Source organism: Euprymna scolopes, chromosome 20, assembly GCF_053919585.1.
Source record: "Euprymna scolopes isolate OS-2025 chromosome 20, ASM5391958v1, whole genome shotgun sequence".
Lineage (NCBI taxonomy): Eukaryota > Metazoa > Mollusca > Cephalopoda > Sepiida > Sepiolidae > Euprymna > Euprymna scolopes.
In genome coordinates this window covers 15,432,981-15,459,600 of record NC_136501.1, presented here as the reverse complement: position 1 = coordinate 15,459,600, position 26,620 = coordinate 15,432,981, and the positions used below count along the sequence as shown (strand labels likewise).

The 26,620-nt window shown below is 30.4% G+C and overlaps 1 protein-coding gene, 1 non-coding gene and 1 pseudogene across 8 annotated transcripts in view; all 3 read left to right on the top strand.

The window, feature by feature from the left end:
* The window catches only part of LOC145241334 (dystrophin-like), a 1,936,823-nt gene that overhangs the window by 1,888,414 nt on the left and 21,789 nt on the right, over positions 1-26,620 (top strand). For 6 of the 7 annotated variants that reach the window (XM_080104172.1, XM_080104173.1, XM_080104171.1 and 3 more), the window contains 5 exons: positions 6,846-6,914; positions 7,786-7,830; positions 10,725-10,751; positions 21,080-21,146; positions 22,575-22,666. In XM_080104172.1, coding sequence (XP_079960298.1) covers positions 6,846-6,914; positions 7,786-7,830; positions 10,725-10,751; positions 21,080-21,146; positions 22,575-22,666 — 300 coding nt within the window. The remainder of the gene's footprint in view (positions 1-6,845; positions 6,915-7,785; positions 7,831-10,724; positions 10,752-21,079; positions 21,147-22,574; positions 22,667-26,620) is intronic. The other variant, XM_080104174.1, reaches the window with a different exon arrangement.
* On the top strand, positions 14,317-14,549 carry LOC145241837 (U2 spliceosomal RNA; annotated as a pseudogene).
* Positions 18,483-18,709, top strand: LOC145241879 (small nucleolar RNA U3). Its single transcript, XR_013862609.1, has one exon. It is a non-coding gene; the product is annotated as a small nucleolar RNA U3 (small nucleolar RNA).

The window sequence follows — 26,620 nt, the reverse complement described above, 5'->3', positions numbered from 1 at the left end:
ATTTGCTGAAGAACTTAAAACAAATTTCCTAATGGATCTCAATAAGGATCATCCACCAAACTTACTACAAAATGCTAGTTTTATTTTGATGTCTTAAATCCCCCCCCCACCGCTTTTGTGCTGATGAGGAGATGAATATTCAAATATAATTATTGTCAATTTAAAATAAAATGAATATCATTTCTGAAACGATCGTACACTCGAGTTGATTTTGTTTGCCTTTCCTGTGGAAACTTATTCATAATTTATAATTATGTATTCATATCATAAGTATATATATATATATATATATATATATATATATATATATATATATATATGATACTAACATGTACCTGTCTTAACATTTTACTGTAGATTCACTGTATCACTGATCAAAAGTGTCTCCGATTGGCATCAATCAAAACATTCAATTGATCTCAGTAAAATGCATTTGTTAATGTTGTTGATGCCGTGAAACTGCAGTAAATGGTTGAATTTTATACATCATGATTCTTATTAACATAGCTCTATCCTGATAGGAAATCAAGCCTTTTGTGTGTCCAGGATCTGCTATCTTTATTCGATGTGATGTCCAAACACCTACTGCTCCAAGAACCTCTGGTATAAATGGCTAATCAATTCACCCGTCAATGAAGAGATAGTGTCTAAAACAATTATTAACCCCCAAAACCGCCGGTATGAATGGCTAATCAGTACATAATGAGTCCATCCGTCAATGAAGTGATAGTGTCTAAGATAGCTATTGTCCCAGAAACCGTCGGTATGAAAGGCTAATCAGCACATAATTAGTCGACCCGTCGATGAAGAGATAATGTCTAAAACAGCTATTGCCTCAGAAACCGCCAGTATGAATGGCTAATCATCACATAATTGCCCGTTATACTACATTTGTGTGCATCTAGATAACAAATAGTCACTTAGACACACCCTTCATAAACGGTTTTATTGTTTTTTGTTTTGTTTTTTTCATCATTGTTGTCGGGAATCGATTAATTTTTCTTGAGATAAAGAACAAAAGAAACATTCAAAATTCATCACGTGTTGATTTTATTTATGTCACGAGCTTTCGAGTTGCATAAGTTATCCTCAGGGTCAAGAAAGTGTCTTGTGGGCATACCTGTACAATCTGAGGACATGGATAAAACTTGGATAAGTCAACACGTGATGATTGTTAGACTTTTTTTATTTATTTATTTTTTGAAAAGGTGATGAAAATTGCAGCTGTTATTTAGTGCCTCTTTCTTTCAACGCCTGTCTTTCTTTTTCCACACACACACACATATATATATACTGTTTACTGTGAATGCCCACCGACATGGTATTTATAGGTACTTTATTTCTTTTCAATTCTTATGCTACTTTCCGGTGGCCTGGAGAAAAGACGCTAGTCAATGAAGCCAGTAGTAATTATCACGACATACACTGATGATTGCATAAGCATGAAACACTAGTGTCTGTAGGTATAAAAATAATTAATATTCATTTGAAAGATATTGGGAGATATAATTCATTAGATCACCGAAGTTAAGCAACGTTGAGCCTGGTCGGTACCAAATGAGTGACCAATTTGGGAATACCAGGCGCTATATGCAAGAGGACATCGACAATTCCCATGAAAGTTCCTCTTTCGAAAGAAACCGGTTAACCCCGCCTTGGGTTAATGCCGTAGTTTCATTTCATTTTTCATTTCAACGAGAGCAAGGTAAACACAAGGTCAGTTTTATGTGAGAGAAATCCCAGCTCCCCAAAAATAATCAATCTTGATTGGAACAAAAATAAAAATTGCCTCAGTCTAGAAGGACTTCTTTCACTGACTGAAGACGGAATAAAAATCGCTCACTGACTGTGGATTTTATTTTTATTATTATTATAGAGTATCAAATTTCTTTCCAAATTCATTTCAGTCAGCAAAGTAAGTTTGAGGTGGTTATTTGATTTTCTATCTGCTTTCTCCCTTCTCTGCACCACTGAAGCCGTCAAGAAAAGGGTGTTTTATTTGATAGGAGGGAGATACATATTTATTTTAACTTTGAAAAGCAAACAAAGAAAAAAAAACGTTGAAAGTCATGAATATTATTTTTACCATTTTTACCTTTTTTTTTTTTTCATTTTTTACCATTTTTTTTCCTTTTTAACTTTTTTTTTTTTAGGTCCTTTAACCGTCTTGTTATTGTAATGCTCTCTTGTTGTAATGGGCCAATCTGATTAAAACACTGCATATTTTAAATTTGAAATACAAGCAAGAAGCAGTTGAAAGTCACGGATTAAATGCAAACACTCTTTATTATTATTCAACAGCCTTTTGATTAATTTTCAAATAAAAATAATTATTATTGTTCATAATAATTAGTCCCTTTAAAAGTATTTAAAGTTGAGCACTGTCTGGGAAATAAAAACAAAGCAGTAAACTAGCATTATGCAACGTTCACGATTTTCGTTCATATGAACCCTTTCAACTATCTACTGTTGTACTCGCATTTGGCATTTATAGGTGTTAAATTTCTTTGAATTCTCATCGCAATTGTTAGTGACCCGGAGGTAACATTTTAGCAAAAAGTCAAAGGTGACTTTGTAGCTGGCTTTGAGTTTCCCTAAACAGTAGGAATTGTAATTTTCTGCACTGATGAGTACGAAAACCTGAAACACTAGTGTCTGTAGATATAAATAAATATATATAAACACACACACACACACACGCCAGATTTGAGATCGAAGTGACCAAATTTTCTGCCCTTTAATCCCTCCAGCAGAGGCTGGGGAGCTAACTGTATGTGTACAGCTGAGTGCACCAATGGAGTCAGAGATGGCTTCGTGGCCGTCGAGTTAGAATCTCCTGAATGGCAGTAATTGTGACTCTCTGCACTGATGATTCCCAAAAGGATGAAACACTAGTGTATGTAGGTATTAAAAAGAATTATAGTAATAATTATATACATATATATAAGTAAAACGATTGAACGATGCAAGAAAAACTTGACTTACTGACAAAATAATTTTCCAATGAGGGATATTATTTTAAAGGAACTTCCAAGACATATATATATATAGTTTTTAAAATATAATTATCCACTGACATGTGTTTCATCGTCTACGACTCATCCGAGTAGATAATTATATTTTAAAAACAATATATATGCCGCTCCCCATTTGGGTGTACCAAATTGATCAAAGGGAAAATTATTCCCAACTCGCATTTAGGTAAAAATGCACTTTTATATAAATAATTGAATTCATTCAAAATGTATCACAAAAACAAATAAAATAACATCGATATCTATCTATCTATCTATCTATCTATATATATATATATATATATATATATATATATATATATATATATATATAATTTGTTTATTATACAAACATTAGTTACATATGTGCATACATGTTTCAGTGGAATCCCAATTCAAGGATAACACTTCACCAGACCAAAATGGAATCGATATTAAAACGGGTGTCAAAGTTTTTATAAGATATTAGTTTGTGGTTTACGTTCTGGAAGAAAGTGGGGTGCATACTTTGTGAATGTGAGCAGTAGGGGTTTTGGAGGGAGGTGTGAGGAAGGAGGGGAGTGAAGTACGATTTCGTGTGTTTAAGCTGTCACACATATGTAACCAATAATGTTTGTATAATAAACAGACTATATACCAGCTCTGTCTTCCATTGAGCACTCTTTAATAATCACGCGAGTTTCATTGGATTTACACATAGGGAACCAATCGATACCATCATTATATATATATATATAAGCCAGATTTAAGATTGAGCTGATCAAATGTTTCGCCTTTTGATCCCTTCCATCCCTGGGGAGCTAGCTGTATTTATAAAGCTGTTTATTTATTTGCTTCCCCACTGAGCAAATTAGGCACAAGGCCGTTTTTTAATGTGAGGAGGAAAAACCAGCTCCCCTAAGGGGCCACTCTGGCAGGGTCCAAAATTAGCAATTGTCCGATATGAAGGGTTTCCCCCACATTGACCAGAACTGATTACTTCCTTTTCTGCTCCTGGCCCGAAGGCCAAGAACAGCCCCTGCGCAAAGCTAAGCTGAATGTACCAAGAGAATGTAGACATTCTATTACAAAGAATTGTAACATTTTTTTTTTTTCTATTCTTAATTTTTGTATGTTTTCACATTTTTTGACTAGCACAGAATAGGATACAATGCAATAAAAATAAAAAAAATTATATTGGTACCTTGGATCGGTCTTGACACAACTAATATTACAAATCATTGTGTTTATTTTAATGAAAAATTCTTTTTTTTTTTTTTTTTTTTTTTTTTAGAGTTCTTTGTCGTTTTAAATACGAATTGACTGAAAAGTAAAGTCGTGCAAGTTCTTGATTACAAGTATAGATGACTCTCTTGTGAAATATTGGAATTCTAAGAATTAATACCATTTCATGGGAGAAGCGTTAATAGAAACTATTCCTTATTCTTCCATTCCCACCAGGGAGCTAAGTTAATTAGAGGAAATTTTTATTTATATTTATTTATTTTTATTATTTTTTTTTTTTATTAAGATTGGCCAATTAAATAGTTTCTAAGAATATAGATACTTCATTCTTTCTGGACTGAAGACAAAATCTGAAACTTGACATTTCTTCAACAAACGATCCACTGTGACTTGTAGAATCTCTCAAAAGATTTCTCTATGGAACTTTGTCAGCGAATGAGGTTGTCGTAAATTCTTTGACATTAAGTCGGTTCTTTTTTTTCTTTGCAACACAACATGTCTGGGCTGCGTGAGTAAAATTTCTATTTAAAATTATATGAAATTTTCTTACTTTCGTTTTATTTTAATTTTTAATGTCAGCTATCAAATATTCTGGATGTTCACAGCGTAATTCATGATTCCTTCTCTTATGTACCTATTTACTATGCCTCCCCACGGGACAGAGTTAGACACCAGGGTCGTTTTTTAACGTGGAGAAAAGGTACAAAAATAAAAATTGTCTCAGTCGTGAAGGATTTCTCCTCCACAGAAAGAGAACAAGAAATAGAAGTGCAGCATCTGAAGAACAGATACTACACTTTGATCTTGACTTCTCTTATGTAGGAGAGAGAATTCAGTAATATTTTCATCGACAATGGTGTACTTCAGTTAACAACCAAGAAAGCTATATATATATATATATATATATATATATATATATATATATATATATATACACACACACACACACACACACACACACACACACACAAACACACAGTGTCACTGAAGGGGTTTGAACTTAAATAGATTCTTTATTTTTGAGTGACTTTTTGGATACCGTGTATATATATATATATATATATATATATATATATATATATATATATATAAAATTATTTAGTATAATAATTATTAAATACTTACAAACACTAATGTTTCATCCTTTCGGGAATCTTCAGTGCAGATTCGGCAACAGAAGCCATCTCTGGCTTCATTAGCAAGGACCGTATCAATTTGGCAACCGTTAACCGCGTGAAAAAAACGTTGAACTTTAAACATTTTATTTTAAATGTTTTTTTTTTTTTTTTTTACATCACTCTAACTGACGTAATCATTATCCGATCTGCGCATAAGAGCTAAGTTGACCGACTTAATTTAACTGAAAGTGCTCAACGATAAGAAACAAGTTTCTTAAAGGAGCTGACATAAATTATTTACTGTAATAATAATTACACACACACACACACACACACACACACACACCAAATTACTTTTACCAAACGCAATAAGTTTAATTTCATACTGACCTGTATAAATTTCAAGGTGTGGAAACTAATTGTAAGATTAATTTCAGACTTAAAAGATAATACCAAAAAAAAAAAAAAAATCTGACTGGCAACCACCCCCGGGCATAGGGTTAGTGATACCCTAAGCCATTTTTAAGGCCTGAAATTAGTGACCACCTCCAAAAAACTCGATAACAAATTCAGAAATAATAAATCTTAGAATAAGTTTTCACACTTGAAAATTTTACAGGTCGGTAGGAAATTAATTTTATTGTTTGGTATAAGTATTTTATTGTAGTTTTATCACTTTTTTGTGTTATTAAATATAGTAAACCATTGCATTTTCGTCTTTCAGCTTTTTTTTTTTTTTCTTTACTTCATTACAAACCGTATTTTATTTATTTTATTCTAATCACTGACCAGTCGATGTTTCACGGGAGTCATTTTAATCTCATTGTTTCTCTGTTCTCATCCTTAGTGTTGATTTTACAACGTTTCAGTCGATGTAACCATCGACCTTCTTCATGTGTATGTTGCTGAAATCAAAAATGTTTCTATCAAACTCTGTAATTTGGACGAAAATTCAAACAGAACCTCACGGGAGTAGCGTGCTCTTGTTCCATTAGTCATGACTGGATAGAAGTCCTAAATAATTCGCAACTGTATTTTTCGGTCGCCCACACTGAGAATTGAACCTTCAACCTTCAGGAGAATATCACTTGTATAACTTTTTTTTTTTCCAAGTACTCTAACCACTACGCCACGAGTCCTTACGAGTTTCACAAGATTCATCTGAAGAAGCTCGGAGATTACATCGACTGAAACGTTGTGAAAATGACACTCAGGATGAGAACAGTAGTCCGAAGAATCTAAATAATATGAATATGTCAAAAATTCAGAAATATTTGATTTATAATTTAATGACCGACCAATTAAATTTCAAAATCATTTTTTTTTCTTCTTCCGAATAATAATCGGTAATTTAAAAACAAAAACAAAAAAAAACAGTATAGTTCAACAGAAAGAAAAAAAAAAGAAGTAAAACGACTCCCGGACATCATCGGATATGTACAGTTACCTTTAAATGAAATCCTTAATTTTCTTTTCTTTTATTCTTCAGTACGCATCCCTCCCCCCAACACAGCATATCTCAGGACATGCATTCTCGACTAGAGCTCTATGCAAACAGGTTTGTTAAATACACCAATTTTTTTTTTTTGTGTGTGTGTGTGTGTGTGTGTGTGTGTGTGTGTGTGTGTGTGTGATTATTTTAAGCTCCGATGAAGCGTAATCGCATTTGGAAATTAAATATTTATTAAATCTTACTAATTATAAAACTCTGTGAAACGATGACAGGTTATATAATATTTGAAGGGACCTCCTGATATTAACTCTTTCAGACGAGGAAGACATATTTTCATTGCAAACCTGTCTTTTGTATAAGCTGTCTTTTATATTTGTATTTTGTATATTGCCTGAAGAGGTCTCTAGTTCCTATTTACAATGCCTCCCCACGGGACAGAGTTAGACACCAGGGTCGTTTTTTAATGTGGAGAAAAGGAACAAAAAATAAAAATTGTCTCAGTTGTGAAGGATTTCTCCTCCACTGGCAGAGAACAAGAAATTGAAGTGCAGCACCTGAAGAACAGATATTACACTTTGATCTTGGCCCAAAGGTCTTTAGTTACTGGTAACTAGCTGACCGAAACATGCTCATGACTGTGTAGCAACATATTACTGTTTATGTAAAAAGAAATAAAGAGTATATCTTAAATGATTGGTAAAAGTCATTTTAGCAGATTAAAAAAAAAAATTTTTTTTTCATTGCAAAAATTATTGTAGTGCTTATAAACCTTTTTTGGATACTTATCAAAAAAAAAAAAGTGTCAAATATAATCTATCAAAAACCAATAAACAACCTTAAAATAATGTGATTAGTATGAACTCCAATGAAAAAGGAAAAAGATATAATATGCATAATAAATTAAAAATATTTAACAATTATTATTTAAAAATTAATTTTAAAAAATTGCACTGATCGTCTATATTTTTCCTTGCAGATTAGCTGAAGTTGAGCAAAGACAAGGATATTCAACTCCTGATTCGTAAGTAATTTTTATTTGATATCCAACGTAAATCCTTTTGTTTTCATACGGAAAAAGCAAAAGAATAAAATAAATCCGACCGAATGAGAAAAAATAAATGGAAAGAGAAAAGGGTAAAAATCTCAGTGGCATCTCAACATTTCGCCCAATGGCTGCAATGGCTTCTTGAAGAGTGACAAGTCAAAAGACGAAAAGATCTGTGATTCTCTTTTCATTTTTTTTTTTCTTATTTTCATGTGTGTCTGCTTAATTCACTTTAATTTATTTTAATTTCTTATCTTAATTTAATATTTAGATGTTCTATTTCATGATAGAGATGACAAGTCGTTTAATTTTCTAAAGGGAAGAAAATTTAGGTAAAAAAATGTTAAAGAATGAGTTTTTATGCACAAAACAAGTCTTACGATGTGTCCATTCAATATGATGGCGCTAGTAGTGAAGATACGTCCATTCAATATGAGGACGCTAGTAGTGAAGATGCGTCCATTCAATATGAGGACGCTAGTAGTGAAGATGCGTCCATTCAATACGAGGACGCTAGTCGTGAAGATGCGTCCATTCAATACGAGGACGCTAGTAGTGAAGATGAGTCCATTCAATACGAGGACGCTAGTCGTGAAGATGCGTCCATTCAATATGAGTGCATAACAAACCAATAGATCAGCTGATGTACCGGCAGAATATCTTAGACATTGCTGAAAGTATCTAAAAATGTTGATTTAAAATTTAAGTTAGTGATAACATCTTTGTTGGTCTGTCATGTTAAGTGTGACAAACTAACGGAAAGGGCTGAAAAAAGTGTAATACAGCTAACAGGATAAAAAATGAGGTAAATAAAAATATGCAATATATGACGTCTACCAAAAGCAAGAAAATTTAATTTTCTATTGATCTGTTTAAATTATCAATTCTGAAACTTTTGTAAATGTTTTATTTTAGAATTTGTTTTGTAGTTTTTGAAAACTTGTGAAAAATTTAAAAGCTTCGATATATTGCAACTTATTTTGAAATTAAGAAAAACTTTTCAAACGGTAAGTTAAAAATATACAGATTGGTGGAAAATTAAATTTTAATGTCTCTCGTGACAGCTATTTTTTTTCTTTTTAATTTCCAATGTTTTAATTTTCATCATACGAGATAGAATCTAAAAATCATGAAATTGCAGGCAGCCATCTTGAAGGCTATGGAAATAAATTTTAAAATATAAAATACAAAAGTTTAAAAATTGAAAGACTATGCAAGTTGATGAATTTTCTTGTGGTTGGTAAAAGTTATTTGTTGTAGATTTGTGTTTTTGTTAGCGGGTTTTTATTTTTAGATGTTAACTATCCTAGACTTTTGACAAAGAGCCTTTTTTTCTAGAAATGCATAGACGTATGAAAATGTTATTTGAAACTTAAGCATAACGAATTGACAGATAGAGAGACAGCGCCTTTTATAAAAAATACATAAACACATTAAAAAAATATTTTAAGGCTTTTTCCTACAAATTAACCCAAAACTCTTCATCAGACACAAAACATCAGACTTAACCCTTTCATTAATTTTTGAAGCCCTAGCCTAAGATCTGACACAAAGTAAAGCATGCCAGAAGACCAGAATTGTCACATTATTGTTTATTTTCTTTATGGATTATACTTCCAAAATAAACTTTTAAAGTTGTATAAAAAGTACACCACTAGATTTTTTTTTTCCTGAGATGCATTTAATGCAATAATCGGTCTAATAGCTTTGCTACTGTCACAGGCCTCAGACAAACGACACCAGTATCCTTCCACCTGTGTTGGTGGAATGAATCAGTCAAAGACAACGAGGCTCTTCTGGCAGGCACTAAAAGATTTCCAAGCAGGCTCTGGATTCTGTCGGAAAGAGTATGTAACATTGAAACGAGCTCGAGTGAAGGTTGCCAAAACATGGAACAACTTACACAAGTGGGGCTGTGTACCGGATGCTCGGTGTCCCTGTGATGCTGATGTGCAAAGTATTGCACACATCCTCACAGACAGTCTCCTAAGCAAGGCATGCTCTGATGTGGATTTGAGGGGTGCATCAGACACTGCCAGACAATAGATTTCAAGATGGAGTGAAACGCTATGATAATGATCAAGTAATTTCTAAATAGAGGATAATTTTTATAACACTTATTCATTGGGCATGCAACTGCATTTGTTTTACTTTAGTGGATTGATGTAAGGTATACACAATATGTGGGCAAATGTTTTTTTTTGTTGTTTTTTTTTTTTTTCCACTCTTTATTTTTTGTCATTTTTTTTTTTTTTATTTCATATATAGTAATTTTTTCTGCATTTGTTTTTTTTTTTTGTTTTTTTTTTAATTTTTTAGTCTTTTATTTTTAATCTGTCTTAAAAATCATTTTAACTTATATTTCCAGTCATGGTTAGGGTTGAAGCTGTAGACTCCTTTTAGTTTTAATAATTTGTAGGCATTTTCTTTATCACATTAATTTAAACATTCTAAAAATAAAAACAATTAAATCGGTTTGAAATCATCATCATCATCATTATTATACACTATTTTCTTGACACTTGAATCTGAAATCTGATACAAAAATACGTTTTTTTTTTTTGTTTTTTTTTTAGGTTATCAGTAGGGCTGTGACAACAGCATATTCTTTTCATTGTTTTGATTCTTGAGTATATGAGTATATATGTTAATATTTTATATGTTTTTATATAGACGGATGTAGTTCTGGGTTGATTAAGTGAGTCTAACTGTGTCGGATATATACCCGAGAGTCAAAAGAATGAAAAGAATGTGCTGTTGTCACAGCTCTAGTTATCAGTGATTTTTTTTTAAGATATAAAAATGAAATATTTTTTTCTGAAACTAGGCATTTTAAAGTTTTTGCTTTGAATTTTATTGTATTTATTCAGCTCAAGTATAAGAGTTCCCCCATCTTTGTAAGTATAACACAATACATGCTAATTAACATGCAGAGACTTCATCTTCACTGCCAATTAATACACGGTTTTAAGGTTTTTATTCTGATTTTCTCGCACATTACTTCTGACTTAACAACAGTTAACATACCTTGATTGGTTTCTGTATTAAAACATCTTACAGCAATACTTATGTAGAAGATTGAGAAAAGAAAATAATCCAACCGGATGTAGAAAACAAAAAACTTTAATAAAAAAAGTGAGCAACCTACAAAATATAAAAGACAAAATCACATTTAAAAAAATATCAGACTGATATATATATTAGAAAATTTTATTTGGGGTACAAAATTTTCATATTGCGAAGAAAAGAGTTTTTTTGGATCCTAGGCGTCTTTTGCCATCCTCTTCAGGGGAAGACGATGGCATTTGATCTTTTTTTTTTTTTTCCTTTTTTTTTTTTTTTTTTTTTTTTTTTTAAATATAGGGGGAAGAAATGAAAATAAGGTGAAAATGAGTGACATATTTACAATTATATATAAGTCTCATATTTTAGTGGATTGATAGGTGCTATTTTTTCTGAGGTGTTCAGGGCAGAATAGATTGATGTAATAATTAAATGAATAATTTTGCACTACGAAACAGGTGCTGTCAAGAATTGTGCGTGTCAACATACTTAAGGAAATAAACGGTAAGATGGTCAACATCTTAAAATTTAGAATATAGACTTTTGTCATTTATTTGTTATATGCTCTGTAATTATATTGAGCTTCATAAATTAAAGGATTGGTATAAATAAAATGTGAAATACACTTGAAAAAACATTTCCACAGAAGTGTGTGTGTGTGTGTGTGTGTGTGTGTGTGTGTGTGTGTGTGTGTGTGTGTGTGTGTGTGTGTGTGTGTGTGTGTGTGTGTGTGTGTGTGTGTTAGGACGATTAATCAGAATCGAGAATCGGAAAAAATGTAACTTTTAGAGGTATTGGAATCAGAAAAAATTGTGCCAATTTTCCGATGCCAGAAACGCTTCTTTTAATTATCTTTTTATTTGATTTTGTTTAAAGAAAAATGTTCTGCTGCTGGTAGTAATGATAAATATTTATTGATTTTTAAATTGATAGTAAAACTAAAATCTATAGATCATTCCCTACAAGTGTATTTTTACACTTGAGAAAAATATCTGTGCATTTAGCATGTGTACTTTTATGGTGATCGGGGGGGTGGAAAAAAATAACCATTTTATTGTTAAATATTTAGACTTTTTAAAGAATTGGAATCATCCTGTCACACACATATATATATATATGTGTGTGTGTGTGTTAGCTGTATATTGCTAGGTTGAAATATAATTATAACAAATAAATTACAAAAATCTATATTCTAAATTTCAAGGTTTTGACCATCTTACCGTTTATTTCGTTTTTTATTTCTTTTCGTATTTATTATTTATAAGTATGTTGAAATGCTTAATTCTTGACAGCACCCTTTTCGTAGCGCAGAATCATTCCTGTAATTATGTCAATCAATTTTTTTTTTAATTCTAATAATTGACAGAAACGTTGTCAGCGTGAAACCCAGATGGTTCCTTTTTAATACCCTCTTCTATAATATAAATCTCACCTGTCTGTTTAAATGTATCTATGTATACCTAAAACTTTCGCCAGGGGTGACCGATTTTTACGAGATCGGTATCGTTTCGAAGCTCAACCCTTCGGACGACAAATATAAAAAAATTGGCTAAAAACATTAATTCCTTCACCCTCAACTGGGCACTTCTCCATAGGGTAGGGTCGCTTTTTTGCGGATATTTTCGAAAGTCATCCTCTCTTTTCAATTGACTAACCTTAATTTAAACATTCGTCACTTCCGGTTTGGCGATGAACGCAACAGCAAAGACGTTAGGGTTTTTTTTCCACATTCTTTTTCTCCTTCGTGGTACGGGTTCGAGCCTGTCTGCCTGCCTACAAATTTTTTTTTTTTTTTTCTCAACACACACCTCCAAACACCCGGACAACGCCGGGCAGCCGGGCAGCCAGGCTAGTTTTATATAAGAGATGAATTATATGATGTAACTAATTTAATAACCACGGCATAATCACATTTTACACACCGGTTCCTGTCAGATCACCAAAGTTAAGCAACAATGAACCTGGCCAGTACCAGATGGGTGACCAGTTGGGACTTTCAGGTGATGTATGTGCTCTCCGCTTATCTCGGCATTGTTTCCAGTCATCTTGGACTTCTCCTTGCCACTGGACTCAAGCAGTGCCGATTCAGGAAAGGTGTGGTTGAAGATTGTGCAATCCTTGTTACACAATTACACATGCACTATGCAGCTGCCCGTACAGGGGGTATCCTTTGTCTTTTGAGACTGAATGGAGGCATCGATCTCAACGAATTATGAGAAGTAGGAAATAGAAAAAGGATAACAAATGAGAGGGAAAAAAAGAAGATTGGGTACATTGTAGGGAGATAGTAGTTTTCCCTTTATTTTACCTAACCCTCTTTCTGAAAACGTTTCTGTCAATAAAAGAAATTAGATATAATTCTACTAGTTGATTTTCTTTTATATTTTGTGGTTTGTCTGCAAAAGTACGATCGTGTACAGATAAAAACAAATTAGCAATTTTCCTTTTAAAAAATTATACATTAGAAACGATTATGAGTTTTTCATTGAAAATTTTTTAACTATAATCAACACATTCATTTTTTTAATTTTTTTTTTTTATCAGTTCGTAGACATTACTTGTAATCATGTTGAAATTGCAAAGAAAACTTTTTATTTATTTATTAATTCTTCAACGTATGTAATAACATTGAAATTATAATAATAGCACTTATAATTTACGTCTTTTGGTTTGCTATGAGGTTATACTTTTTATTTGACGAATGCTGAATGTAATGTTAAAATAATGTAATGTTAAAATGCACCATTTTTAGCCGAGAATCAGTTTTTAAATTATAACAAAATATCATGGTGACGATCATAATAACGATCATCCGTAGACATCTTTATGCAAAAAAAAAAAAAAAAAGAAAAAAAAGGTCATCACCTTTTCTTTAAATTAGACTGGTTAATTCAGTTGTTTTATCACCCACACACGAGTCCAATACTCTTTGTGCCATTCTAGTGGAGCTCTTCATCTTTTATCAACTTAAAAAAAAAAAAAAATCAACAAACAGAACAATATAAATAGATTATTGATCCACCGGCTTAGTTAATATAAAGATCAAATTTTATTAAATATTTTCTCTGATAGTTCCCCCAAAAATGCTTTCATAGTTTTTTTTAATTATTATTTATTATTTATTCAATTCCATTTTGTCTAAACTGTTGCTCGTTTTAATCTAAAATAACATCTAGTTCCAAGAATAACTTTATCAAAAGAAACATATTTGATTGTTCCGTAAATTTCTTTTTTGTAAAAATTAGTCTTGATAGTAAATTTCGAAATCGAGGAGAAATATTTAAAAATGTCATCCATTGTTAGAAATGTCAATAATATAATTTTTTATATTATAAATTAAAAAATAAAGTAGTCAAGGGCGACCTGAAGGGTCCCTTTTTACTAACCACTCTTTCTGTAGAAAGTTCTTGGCCTTTTGGTCAAGATCAAAGTGTAGTATCTGTTCTTCAGATGCTGCACTTCCATTTCTTGTTCTCTTTCGGTGGAGGAGAAATCCTTCACGACTGAGACAATTTTTATTTTTGTACCTTTTCTCCACGTTAAAAAACGACCCTGGTGTCTAACTCTGCCCCGTGGGGAGGCATAGTAAATAGGTACTCCACATGCTCTTGATCCTTCATTCTATAATGCTCTATAGATATTAAATATCATTCTTCTTTTTTTCTTTTCTTTTTTTTTTTTTTTTTTTTTGTCTTTGGATTGAACCTTGGCACCTAATTTATTCGTGAGCAAATATCAACTGGGTTGATATATAATAAAGTAGTTGATCCTAATTCTTCATCCAATCTTTTAACTGGAATCGTTTTGAATCCTACTGAGTTTAATCAATTATTTTTCTAATTTTTAATTACTAAATCTCATCAAAAATGATCATAAACTTTTTGTTTTTTCTATTTTTCATTTTATGATTTTTTTGCACTTTGGAATTAACATTTTTGATATTTACAAATTTTGATAACATTTTTTTTCTTTTAATTTTCTATAAAAAAAAAACAACTAATTACTGTGTTAATATTCTTTCTACTAAAAACTCTTACTAACTGTCATTTTAACTTCAGAAAGATTTACTCCTTGATTGTATAAAATATTATTAATCTTTGCATTGAACAAAGAAAACAAAAAAAGACGTTCTTGTAAAAATATACCTGAATTTGTAGATATTTATGAAGGCTGATATCAATGCAGAAAAAAACGAAATGGTGAAAAAAGTTATGAACAAAAACAAAGACAATATTTTGAATTATGAATCTCAGATTTTTTTTTTTTTTTTTTTTTTTTTTTTTCATATCTTTCGTATACAAAATCAGTAAATGTGAAACTTGTTGCTAAATTATTAATGAAAAATATCCGAGATGGTGTAACATTTTTGGTAATTTCAGGAGTGGACGTTCCCTTCTGAAAATAGCGCAAAGATGGTGCCACGAAATGGATTAAATATTTAAGACAGCTGTCCTTCTGAAGGCAGGATCGCAAACCACATGCCAAAAGGATGTTCTGAATCTCTGCTTCTGCTAATTTTTTATTTTTTTTATTTTAATGGAAATAAACAAGGCATGAAGCTATTTGATGTCAGGAGCTAAAAAAAAAAAAAAATAGTACTTCAAGGTTAAAAACTGGTTGAAGTGTTAGATGAAATAGATTCTGACTCCGAAGACAGCAATTCTTCCCTCTTTGTCAGAAACATCTCTCCTGGAATGTGAGGACTAAAGGATAAAATAAGGGTTGCCAAAAGTAAACCCTTGATCAACTTTCTAATCCCCTTTTTCTTTCACCATTCCAATTTTTCTGCATTGCTATCATCCTTCATAAACGCCCACATACTTGTTTACCAGCAATGCTTCAAGCAAACTACATCTCTTTCATGCCAAAAACAAAACAAAAAATACATAAAAAAAAGTACTTATAAAAATATACCGGGATTTATTTACGCTTACAAGTAATACACAAAAATATGCAAACATATTTCAAAACCAGGTAATATGCAGAAATATGAAAAAAATGGAACTTGCCAAGACGTAGGATTTTATGTCACAGAACTTGTTTCGACAAAGTAGGCGCAATCGGCAAACGAATAAAGGGAGGGGGGTAAAAGAGAAAGGGATTTTGGCAAATATGTTGTCCACCCGCCTCAATGATCTGCTCCAAAAGACAAGCAAAACGAGAATGGCCTCAGAATCTTTCCGTTTAGGGTGAAGGAATTAATGTTTTGGGCCAATTTTTTGATATTTGTCATCCGACAGACGGTGCTTTAAAACATACTGATTTCGTCAGGATCTGTTGCCTCTGTGAAAAGTTTTTGTAAAACAAACACACACACACACACACACACTCATTTTGCCTTTTATATATTAGACTAGCAAGGGGGGGTGCGAAACAACAGTAGGCAGTTTGGGTGGAGAGAGAAAAAAAAAAGTGGTAGTAGGCAGACAGGCTTGAACCTATTATGCGAAGATGAAAAAAAAAAAAAAAAAAAAGTGACGTCTTTGCTGATGTCTCCACAGTCCAACCGGAAGTTTGAAACGTGGAAATTAAGTAAAGTCAATCCAACCGATACAATGACTTGCAAAAATAGTGACTCAAAAAACCGACCGACCCCTCCTTGTAGAAAACTGCTTAGTTTAGGGTGAAGGAATTAATGTTTTGGGAATGTCTGAAGATAGTGGTTTCAATCCTACCCGAAGCCGGCCAGAGGCTTACTTGCCTAGAAACGTGGTGAGACGACAACAACTATGAATGGCAGTAATTACTGAGAATGCAGTTAGGAGATTCAGAGTTCCTATCCCGTCGCGGTTACCACCTGACGAAGGCCGTTGGTCGAAACGTTGTGAAGCAACAACTAATAAAGATGAGGATAATAGTCCGAAATAAATAATACTCATCTCAATACTGAATTCCAATTAACAAATACATATAAAAAATTTAATTTTAAACTTTTTTATATAGCCTTTATTCATATGAAATTAGGTATTGTATGTACAGGATTCACTCCTAAACTAATTAACCAATTATAATAAATTTTAATACACAGCTGAAAATTCAGATAACTGATTTTTGTGAAATTTTAACAATAAGTATTAGACATCATTTAATAAATATATATATATAATATATTATTATATTAATAAAATATTATAAGTATGAATTAAATACATCTTCTGGTTTTACTAATGATTATATATATATTAGTGTTGGGACGATGAATCAGAATCGGAAGACTTGGGGGAATTGCCTATTTTCCGATGCCAAAACGATTCTTTTAATTGTCTTTTTTTATTTGATTTTGTTTAAAGCAAAATCTTCCATTGCTGGTAATAAATGATAAAATAATAAATATTTATTGATTTTAAAATACCAGTAAAGCTAAAATCGATAGATCATCCTCCACAAGTGTATTTTGACGTTTAGGAAAATATCTGCATATTTAACGTGTTTTTTTTTACGAAAATCGGAGGAAATAAATCTTATAGTTAAATATTAAAGAATCGGAATCTGTAATTTAGCACGGAATCGGTAATTATATCGACATCAGGAAAAATATTGGAATCGTTCCATCACTAATATATATATATATAACTCAATCTGTGTGTTTCTTACAGAATAAAAGGTTATAGAATCTACATTAAATTTAAAAATGTATTCTTATGCAAAAATTTAATGGGGAAGACAGCAGAAGTGTCCCCGAATCTCTAAGTGTACACATAAGGAAACTATGAGAATATCAGGGCCTTAAATCTTCAAATATATCCTATTTTTATGAAATCTAAATCATAAATATAAAATTTCCTGGAGAAGACAATGGAAGTGGTCCCAAGTCTATGTATTGAATATTTATGCACCCCACCCACCTTTAAATGACCCATAGGATCCGCTTAAACTTCAAATACATACATCCTATTTTAATGAAATTCAAACTAAATGTGTAAAGACATTGATTTAGAATTTTCCAGCATTTCAGTTTCTTCCAAATATTTTAGGTGAAACGGGAGTAGATGCGGGGGAGGAGGGGGGTCAATAAAAACGAACAAAGTAAAAATGGTGTTATGAACAAAAGGGAAAAGTATATAATAGTGGTCCTCATTCAATCCGGGACAACATCAGGTCTTCCTACTATTTTTTTAATAAAAAGTAGACACAAAGCTGTTCATTGTGTTTATTTTTGTGTTAAATTTATATGTGAAACGAAACTCACACAAATATTAAAAAATAAAATAAAAAATATTTGCAACTTAGAAGAATAAAGATAATTATCCATAATTTAGTGGAAATTACCTCCCTTAAATTATTATTTCAAACAATTACCTCCCTTGAATCGACTACCGGTTTACAAATGCCGATAGAGGAATTAAGTTGTCTTTTTAATATATTAACGATAATAAAAATATAAAATGATTAGGTAAAACAATAATAATTTGTAGTAACAATTAAAAGTTATGAAAATAAAAAGTATATTTTATGTTGACAATTAATTTGAATGAAATTTCGTTAATCATTATGCAAATGAGGCAAGCTGAGAGATAGTGTAAGACTGCGTAAAGTAGAACATCAAACGAAAAAGTATAATTCCACAAATCATACTTTTAAGGATCATTTCTTAAGTATGAATCGCACGAACGTCTGAGACTTTTGTGCGGACAACACACCACGATGAGGAGTGAAAGTACTTTTCTCTGAGCGTGAAACCGATTTGTTCTTATCAGGTGGCTTTTAGTACCTTTTATGACAAATCATTGATGATCGTTCCTCTCACTTTTATTGTAAGGGAGATGGAGGAGAAAAGTGCCTTCTGAGTGGTGCCACTTTTTATAAAACAAAGAATAGATCCAAAATATTTATAATGTCACTCGTAAATAGTTTAGTTTATAGTAAGTGAAGGCTGTGTAGAATTTTAACTATGTACGATTGAATTCAGGTGAAAACATTATTACTTACAAATCATGTCAAAATTAGTATAAAATAGATTCCAAAAGTTAGAAAAAAATGATCCAGTAGAAAAATAATTACAAGTAAATATAGAATTTATCGAATTATCAAGTTTTATTGTCTTTTTCAATGTGAAAGCATTGTGTGATTAATATAACAAAACTGATTTTAATTAAAGGTCTACCATTTTTAAACAGACCGTAACTGTGGATAAATATTTTGTTGAAAATACATCTAGCGCATCTTCTACTGGATCATTTTTCACAATTTTTTGAATTTATTACTAATTTCGACATGACAACTAAGTATGTAATGTTTTCACCTGAAATGCGTTGGTTTAAAACATCCCCAATCATTACAAGCAGAAAATTTTCTTTCTTAATAATACTAATTAATTATTTACAAGATTAATAATAATTATTTATGGCAATTATTGTTTAAAACATTTTTGTCTGAGACGAGACATTTATCCAGCCATTGTTTTTTTTTTTTGTTTTTGTTCATATTTATTCATTTCTGTTCTCTTTAAATATTCAATACGCAAATCACAAAAAATATCACGGAGTAAAAAATTATTTAGTCATATAATATGCAGCTTTTAAGTTTGGGCCTTTTTCCCCATCAAAGCAAGGATGGGTTACTGGTAAACTGTATGATGTTGAAAAAAAAAAATGAAAGTGATAAAATCACATATGGACTCACCTCAAAACATCATTTGTCACTCTACTAATAATTAGATTAAAATAAAATACAAATAACATACATTTGAAAGCCAAATCACAACACAATATTATGAAAATAAACAAATATTTTATTTGTTTGAAATTTATAATTTATATATTTTGGAGTCAAAATCCTTCCTCAGAATTTTGTACATTTTAAAAAAAAATTTTTTTCCTTCTTGCCATGGTAAGTTGGAGAAAAAAAAAATCAGTTAGTAAAGGTCTGCGTGTTGTCCCTCAGCAGTGGTATTTTAAAATGCCAGAATAATGCATTCGCTAAGAAGAAAATGTACAAAATTCTGAGGAAGGAGTTTAACTTTACATTTATCGTTATTTCCATGGCAGGTGCTCGTCTGAACTCCAATCTCTGGTCCCCCCCTCGCCAATCTTTCACGAAAAACACCTGTCTAGCTGAAGCTACTGTGAAAAATTTATCTGTGCAAAATATATCTGTGCCTAAATCAAAACGCGAATTCCATGAACAAAGCTTCTTTCTTAGAACTGCACACCTGTGGAACTCTGTTCCGTCTGCCTGCTTCCCACCTGACTACAACGTGGATGTCTTCAAGTCCAATGTTAACAAATTCCTAATGAACCGCCCCCTTAAGTAAACACTTCATCGAATCTCCACACTAACGTAATGTATTTGCAATAACCCTTATCCCTGAGTGGCTTCCGGGCCTTGATAAGTGGTGATCACTGTGTAAAAAAAACAAAAAAACTCTGAAATATATTTAAATTATAAATTTCAAACAAATAAATATTTGTTTATTTTTGTAATATTACATTGTGATTTGGCTTTCAAACGTCTTATAAATATTGTTTTTATTCAAATTCAATCAACACTTCTATCATGGAACCCACATCCCTGACATTAATAATTAGATTGTTTGGTAATTATTATAGAAATTTACAGCATTTTCTTTTTTTTTTTTTAAGTTATGGAGCGTCTAAACATTGTATATGATCGATGAACATTATTTCGAGGGAAGGGAGGGGAGAGCGAATTTATATATTATATAAATCTGTGCTTTAAATATCTAAATTATATTCATATAACATTTTTCTGTTTAAAAAAAATAGAAAAATCTTTATTAAACTTTAGTGAAATTTAAGTATCCATGTACGTAATTATCTCCCCTTTTTTAACCCATTTATATCTTTAATGAATTCATATCTGAATTATATAAACCTGGGTTGCTGGTAGAGTGTGTTTGATGTTAAAAAAAATTTGAAACGAATGATAACTCAGTTTGAAATATCTTTCAGGTGTTCTTTTTTATTTATTTATTTTTTCAGTTCAAATATAAAATGAATGCTACAGAAAGAACATCAATAGAAAATGTTTGGTAATTTTAGCAAATGCATATGCCACACAAGTAAATAACCAGTTTTGCTTGCATGTTCTGCAATGATCTGAAAAAATATTTAAAAAAATAAATAAAAATTAAAAAAAGCTGTTTTGATATGCATTACTCAAATATGTGAATAATGAAGACTTTCTTTTCGTGTTTTTATAGCGAAGACGAACATCATTTGATAGCACAATACTGTCAAAGTCTAAATGGAGATACATCTTCAAATGTGGTAAGTATATTGAAAACTTGTGTCTTTTATACATTTAATAGATTTTTGTTTTTTTTGTTTTTTTGTTTTTTGTCTTTTGTACTAGTGCATATTATAAATCCGATTTCTTTAAATGTCTGCTCTGTTTTCCCAGCACCTGATGTAAACTGCTAGAATATGCCGAGCATCGATGAGCAAATCTTAAAAATGCTAGGAAATAGAAAATAACATTCATTGGATACAAATTACAATTAAAAAAAAAAATGGAAAATCACTAAAAGAAAAATATAACAATCTACTATGAATTTTATGAATAAGTATTGTTTTATTTTTTTTTTTAATAAGTAGAAACATTTTTTTTCTCGTGTAATTAAAAACTAAATTTTGGATGGGGTGGTAAAGTTTGAGTTAGTTCCTCCAATTGTTAACGGTATGTTTCCAATTCACATTCTCTCCAGATTTTCTTTTTTTTTTTGGCCATGTCCTGCACCTCATTCCAGGTACTATCATTTTGTTCTGTTGACAGTACTCTATAACTTACTCTGTCATCTGAACTAACTATTAACTTGCCCAGCATAGTTACATAAATTGCTGTGTGCTGCTCATTGCTTTAAAATTAATAACTAAAAGTTTTTTTCCCTTTTCTTCCAATTTATCAAAAGCCATCTGCTTGGCTTTTGATTGGCTAATCGTGTTTGTTGTCACATTCTGATTGGCTGATCAACTTGAAACTGCTCAGCATATTTCAGCAGTTTGTGTAAGTTTCTGGATCGGCCCTATCAGACATTTACGAGAATCTGGTTCACAATATGCACTATTTTGTGTTTATGATTAACATTTTTTTTTAAATGTTTATTTAGTTGCGATAATTGTTTTTGATTTGATAAAAGTAAATCTGCCTGGATAAAAATTTCAAATTTATTTGAGAATGTTATCGCCTGTTTCCCTGCATACTGCAACATGGTTGTCTTCAAAACTCATGTAAACAAATACTTGCCAGAAACTGTTCTCATAAGAATTCAAAGTTTGTCCATTACATTCATTTTAAAAAATCAACAAAAGTTTTGTGAAAATGATAACTCAATTTATGAAAACTTTCAAAAAGAAGAAAATTTTTAAATTTAAAAAAACAAAATTTTTTTTTTTTAATTATTTACCCATTCACAGCAAAACATCATTTGTTTGACAAGTTTGGGTCAATTTTATGTTCAGCATCAAAGTTTTTTTTGTTTCTAATTTAATATTCGTTTCATTTTTTTGTTCAATATATTAAAGTTGTAAAGTAAATTCATTTTTGTCTTTTCTAATTTAATATTTATTTTCACTTATTGTTTGTTTTTGTTTTTTTAGTTCAATATATCAGAGTTGTAAAATTGAAAATTTATCAGACGTTCTTTTTTCTTTTAAATGTTTTGAAAACTGCATTAATAAGAATAACTTTGTTTCCAGTTGAAGAGCCCTATGCAAATTATGATGGCGGTCGATGCTGAACAACGGTCTGAACTTGAAGCTATGATAAAAGATTTGGAAGAAGAGAATAAGTAAGTATCTGTATGTATGTATGTATGTATGTATGTATGTATGTGAATGAGTGTGTGTGTGTGTATTATATATATATATATATATATATATATTAAGTAATGTGATTTATAATTTAAAAGTTTTAAAATTTTTTAAATTTAACAATCAAAATTTAATTAAATTAAAAATCAGTTTCATAAGAAGGAACAACAACAAAGTCAATTATCTGTACGATCGTTTCGGAAATCCGTGCTTTTTATTTGTGGTATACATGAAGTCACGTAGAATAATTATACATAGTTTTTTTGGTAAGCACGGTCTCCTCATCAGCAAATTTAGGAGGATTTCTATTGAATTGAAAAGACACCAAAAATAAACCTAGCATTAAAAGTAAGGCAGATGAATCTGAAAAATTGAAGTAAAAGGTTTGGATATAAAATTTATAAGAAAATTAATAAGAAAATTTGTATAAGTTAGAGATAGAAATGAGTAGAAAAAATATATATATTTTTGAATTTACATAATAAATTTGATTTAAAAATATATAGATATATAATTACCTTTTGGTTTTTCTTTTTTTGAAATCAGGAACTATATACAATATAAAAATCTAATATATAAAGAACTTAATAAAAATTATAAAACTACTAATAAATCAGCACTAAATAAAATAAATAATGATGCAAAAAACATTTTAACTAAACTTAAAATAGATAAATACACAGAAATAACGGTACCAGGTACCCCGAGATTTACTTTAAAAGACCACAAACACAGCTTCAATATCAACCCTACTATTAGACTCATTTGCCCCTCGAAATCAGATATAGGACTGGTTAGTAAAAACATATTAGATAGAATTATCCCCAAAATTAAATCCATAATAAAATACCCACTATGGCAATCTTCAAACCAAGTAATCGACTGGTTTTCTAATATTCAAAATAAAAATAATATTAAATTTCTTTCTTTTGACATTGAATCATATTACCAATCTATATCACCTATCCTACTTAATAAATCTCTATTAATGGCACGAAAATTAACTAATATAACTCAAGACGAAACTAAACTAATACTTATAGCTAGACAGTCTTTAATAACATTTGATAATAAATATTGGACCAGGAAAAATACCCCTAACCACTTCAACATTTTAATGGGATCGACGGACTCGACTCAGGTCACTGATCTAGTTGGCCTTTTCCTTTTAAATGAAATACATTGTATACTCCATAAACAATTCAAACTTGAAGGAGGGCTATATAGAGATGATGCACTTTTCATAACGAATTCTACTAATAAAAATTATGAAAATGCAATTAAAGCTCTACATAAATTATTTAAAAATTATGGACTTAGTATAAAAATCGACCCTAATAAAAAAATTGTTAACTTCTTAGACATAACCTTAAATCTTGAAAATTCTACCTTTGAACCATACCATAAACCTAACCAATCACTTCTATATGTCCACAATCAATCAAACCACCCTAAATCAATATTAAAATCAATAGTTCCCAATATCGCTCTAAGAATTTCTAGACTGTCTTCTACTAAATCAATATTTACCAAAAATGAAAAATACTATAATGAAGCCCTTAAAAACTCTGGATATAATTCACAAATTAAATTCATAAATGAAAATGATAGAAACATAAACTGCATTAAAAATAAACCTATTAAGAGCGTAATAACATATAATATGGCAATGTCTTCCCGTATACGAGTTAAGAAAAATAACCAGGAGACAAAAAAAGATAAAACCAAACTACAAATATTAGATAATAATATAAATAAACAACAAACTAAAACCCGCAAACGTAAGAATAGACACAAGGAGATCCTATGGTTCAACCCCCCGTATTCCAAAAACCTAGAAACAAACATAGCTAGAGAATTTTTTAAAATATTAGATAAGAACTTTAAAGCCCCCCATAGATATAATAAGATTTTCAATAAGAACACAATTAAAGTCTCTTACTCTACTATGCCTAACCTTCATCAGAAAATAATTAGCTCTAATAATAATAAAATTAATAAACTACAAAATGCAACTATACAAAATACATCGGACTGTAACTGTAGAAGAAAAAATAAATGTCCCCTACAAGGCTCATGTAAAATTAAAAATGTTATCTATAGCTGCACAGTATCAAAAACTCCAAATATACAAGAACCTATCAACAGCCATAACTCAACTACCAGATTAAATAATAACACCAACTTAAATCAATCTACCGATCAATTATTAACCAACCCACCACATTATAATCCAACAATAGACCTAACGGAAAATAATCATAATAATCAAGAGGTAATATATATTGGTTCCACATCTGGCCCAATAAAACATAGAATTTCAACGCACAAACATTCTTTTAAAAATAACTCTCTATCAAACCAAACTACTCTATCCAACTATATTTGGCAACTAAAAAATAGCAATATTTCTTTCAACTTAAAATGGCAAATAATTGAGACTTGCAAATCATATAAACCAGGAGATAAATTTTGTACATTATGTACAAAAGAAACCCTAAAAATTTTAAAATATGAAGATATAAAAAGCACAACCAAACTAGTAAATTCAAGACACGAGCTTCTATAGTGTAATCATAAACGTTGGTTTAAATTTAATAAATATAAACCACCTTAAATTATTAAAAATTACTCATTAGTAAAAATAGATTTTTTTTTTTTTTTTTTTTTTTTTTTAATAAACTAAGTTAAACCAATTACCGCCCTTAGACTCGTAAATCAAATAATAAATAAAGCCATGACAATTATCTCCCCTTAAAAACTTGCAAAAAAAAAAAAAAAAAAAACTCTCTCTCTATAGATATTAACTGTAGCGTCTCTAAATCAAAATACGCTAACGGAAACAATTTACTGCACGAGCGTCACCCTTTTAAAATTCATCATTCAATAAAATAAAAAGCTATAGCAAACATCTAAATGACTACTTTAAATACAGTTCCTGATTTCAAAAAAAGAAAAACCAAAAGGTAATTATATATCTATATATTTTTAAATCAAATTTATTATGTAAATTCAAAAATATATATTTTTTTTCTACTCATTTCTATCTCTAACCTATACAAATTTTCTTATTAATTTTCTTATAAATTTTATATCCAAACCTTTTACTTCAATTTTTCAGATTCATCTGCCTTACTTTTAATGCTAGGTTTATTTTTGGTGTCTTTTCAATTCAATAGAAATCCTCCTAAATTTGCTGATGAGGAGACCGTGCTTACCAAAAAAACTATGTATAATTATTCTACGTGACTTCATGTATACCACAAATAAAAAGCACGGATTTCCGAAACGATCGTACAGATAATTGACTTTGTTGTTGTTCCTTCTTATGAAACTGATTTTTAATTTAATTAAATTTTGATTGTTAAATTTAAAAAATTTTAAAACTTTTAAATTATAAATCACATTACTTAATATTGAATTAGCTCTAGGACATTTAACTATCGAGCTTATTATATATCTAAATTACAACGAGCATTTCCTGTATTTTAATTAAACTAGTAATTTCACTATTACATTAAAATACACTTAGCTCTTTAGACTATTATTCTAATCTCCTTTAAATTATATATATATATATATATATATATATATATATATATATATATATATGAGCAAACAGTTAATAAAACATGTTAAAAAACACTTTGAAAAAGAGTTAAAAACATATTTAATCTGAAAAGGAAACACTTAATAAGTGGATAGTCCTTAATCCGCGGAGTTACGAAGAAATACTTTCCTTCTCATCAGAGGGTAGGAATTTGCAAAATGTGGGATCGGATTTTGCATACAAAAGTATTTGATGAAACTGCAAGTAAGTCAAAGATCTTACTTGATAACAAAAAGTGAAGCAGAGGAAATATGGTGAAGAAAAAGGTGATTTCACGTGAATGGATAGTCTGGTGAAAGGTAAAGTATCCAATGACGGTAAT